A 2,383-nucleotide genomic window follows, 5' to 3' on the forward strand; every position below is an offset into this window, starting at 1 on the left:
CATCTTTCCACTTTGCTCAGTACCAGCCTGGAGGAAGGGGGCACGATCCACTGAGGTTACCACCCACCCCCACCAGGGGGGTGAGGGGCACAGCTGTGGCTCCTGAGGGGCCTGCACCACATTCTGGTCGCTGGCCCGGCACCTGGGAGTGCCTGTTCGGGTCAGAGCTCAGCCCCAGCCTCCCCCAGCCCCTGCCAGGCAGAGGGGAGAGGTGAGGACGGCAGTCCTGTCCAGGCCCTGGTCAGCCCAGGGCGGCTCTCAGACCTGCTTCCTCACCAGCAGCACCCAGGGCAGGATGGCGGCCACCACCGCCACCACGGCGATGAGGGTGATGAGCAGCAGGGCCCGCGAGCGGCAGCAGAAGGACCGGCGGGACCTGGGGGCCGGCGAGGCCTCCGACAGCTCGGCCAGGCTGCGTCGGGGCAGCACGCTGTCCTGCTCGCCCAGGGGCATCCCGTGGCGGCTGATGACGAAGACCTGCGGCTCCCGGGCCAGGCCGGGCGGCGGGTCGGAGGGCGGCTGGGCGCCCTGGCTCGGCGGCCTCCACGCCGTCGGGGAGGCGGCCAGGGGGCCCACGGGCACAGCCAAGGTCTGGGAGCTCCGGTCCAGCATGGAAGGCCAGCGGGAGCTCTTCTTGCTGAGGAAGGTGACGTAGCGGCAGATGGGGCAGACGATGGTCCTCTGCACCTGGCCGTCCACGCGCGTGGAGAGCAGGTACTTGACCAGGCAGTCGTGGCAGAACACGTGGCCGCAGCTCAGCGTGCGGCTGGCGCCGTCCAGGTCCCGGAACTTCTCGTAGCACACGGGACACTCGCTGCCCGAGCTGTCCTTGCTCTCGCCTTCGGACATGGCCGGAGCGCCAGGGCAGGGCCTCAGCTGTGGGAGGGAAGGGCTGTGAGCCCCCGTGCCTTCCCCTGCTCCGCAAGCCCCTCCCACACCTCCTGGCCCCGCCCTCCTCCTCCCCTTCCTCCTCACTGGAGTCTGAGACCGGGAGCCCAAGCCCCTTAGGAGGAGATGAGGGAGCGTTTCTGAAGGATGGGGAGACAGGTGAGGAGGAACCCCGACGCGAGAGACTCTGCAAGGAGGGGCGTGGATAGTAATGAAGGCGTTGCCTCCCGTATCCCTCACCCCAACTATGACAGGCATGCCTGGTGAGGTCACCACCTCCCCTCTTCCTGCTTTCATGCCGGAAGCCAGGGCAGGGGGACCGGCTTCCTGGGGGAAGCAGGCAGCTAAGCAGATGCTCCCCTCCCCCCAGACTCAGCCTGTACCCAGAGTGGCTGTTTTCCAGAAAATCCTTTGCCGTTCCTCCACCTCCTGGCTCCGGGACCGACTGAGCCCCTGGATTGTATCCAGCCATTGGCCTGCATTCCTCTCTGTACTAAGTGTGGCTATAAAGCAATGACTGTTTTGAAAATAAAGCTGCGAACTTACACATGCAAGTGCCCTCTGGCCCTCTGTGTAGTCACGGCAGGAAGCTGTGGGCTCCCACGTCCACCTGCCACAGCCCCCTCATTCTTCAAATTCTTCCCCGGCCGCCTAAGGCAGCGCGAGAACTTTCTGATTAACCTTGGTAAAGGCAGATCTTCATCCTTCGAGGATATATCTGGTGTTTTGGAAATGACCACCGGTTACCGGGAGCCAGACCTGGTGAGAAAGTACACAAAGGATCAGGTGATGCAATGCTGTTCTGAAATGAAGATACGGAGGGCGCCTGGGGGGCTCTGTCGGTTAAGCATCAGCTTCGGCTCAGGTCATGATCTCATGGTTCGTGGGTTCAAGCCCCGTGTCGGGCTCTGTGCTGACAGCTAGCTCAGAGCCTGGAGCCTCTTTGGATTCTGTGTCTTCCTCTCTCTCTGACTCTCCCCTGCTTACACTGTCTCTCAACAAATAAAATAAAATACAAATGGCAGAATTGTGGGATTAAGGACACAGCTTCCCAAATGTTGACTTTGAAGGGAAACACCTACTCGGGTGTGTGGTGAAGTCCAAGGCTCCTCATTTACAAGTTCCCTGCCTCACAACTGGGCAGCCTAAACTCATCTAGACCAGCCTCTTGGGAAGGAACTGTGACCACCTGTTGTTGATATTTTCTTCCATCAGTGACACCTGGACACACGGACAGATGGAACTCTGTGGAAGCCCCCACAACCAAGAGATGACATAATGGGAACAAGATCAGTTATTAGAAAAGACTATAGTTTCTCAAATCATAAATCTTTTGGAATTGCTCTCCTCTCTTGGCTTGGTTCCAAATGCATTTTGTCAAGTTGAAAATGTCTTATGAGGTATAAGGAGCAGAAGTAGGTAAAGGTGGGGACAGGGGACCTGGGACCCTGGAGGCAGCACCAAAGTCTTTTCAGAGGTTTGCAAGCTTTGGTCT

General features: G+C 59.6%; 1 protein-coding gene across 1 annotated transcript; it reads right to left on the minus strand.

Annotated features, from left to right (window-relative positions):
• Positions 1-258: 258 nt before the first annotated feature.
• RNF222 (ring finger protein 222) lies at positions 259-849 on the minus strand. Its single transcript, XM_029928814.1, has one exon. It carries the CDS (start codon positions 847-849, stop codon positions 259-261), a length of 591 nt encoding a protein of 196 aa, XP_029784674.1.
• Positions 850-2,383: the final 1,534 nt, after the last annotated feature.

The sequence above is a fragment of the Suricata suricatta genome, chromosome 17, assembly GCF_006229205.1.
Source record: "Suricata suricatta isolate VVHF042 chromosome 17, meerkat_22Aug2017_6uvM2_HiC, whole genome shotgun sequence".
NCBI classification, from domain to species: domain Eukaryota; kingdom Metazoa; phylum Chordata; class Mammalia; order Carnivora; family Herpestidae; genus Suricata; species Suricata suricatta.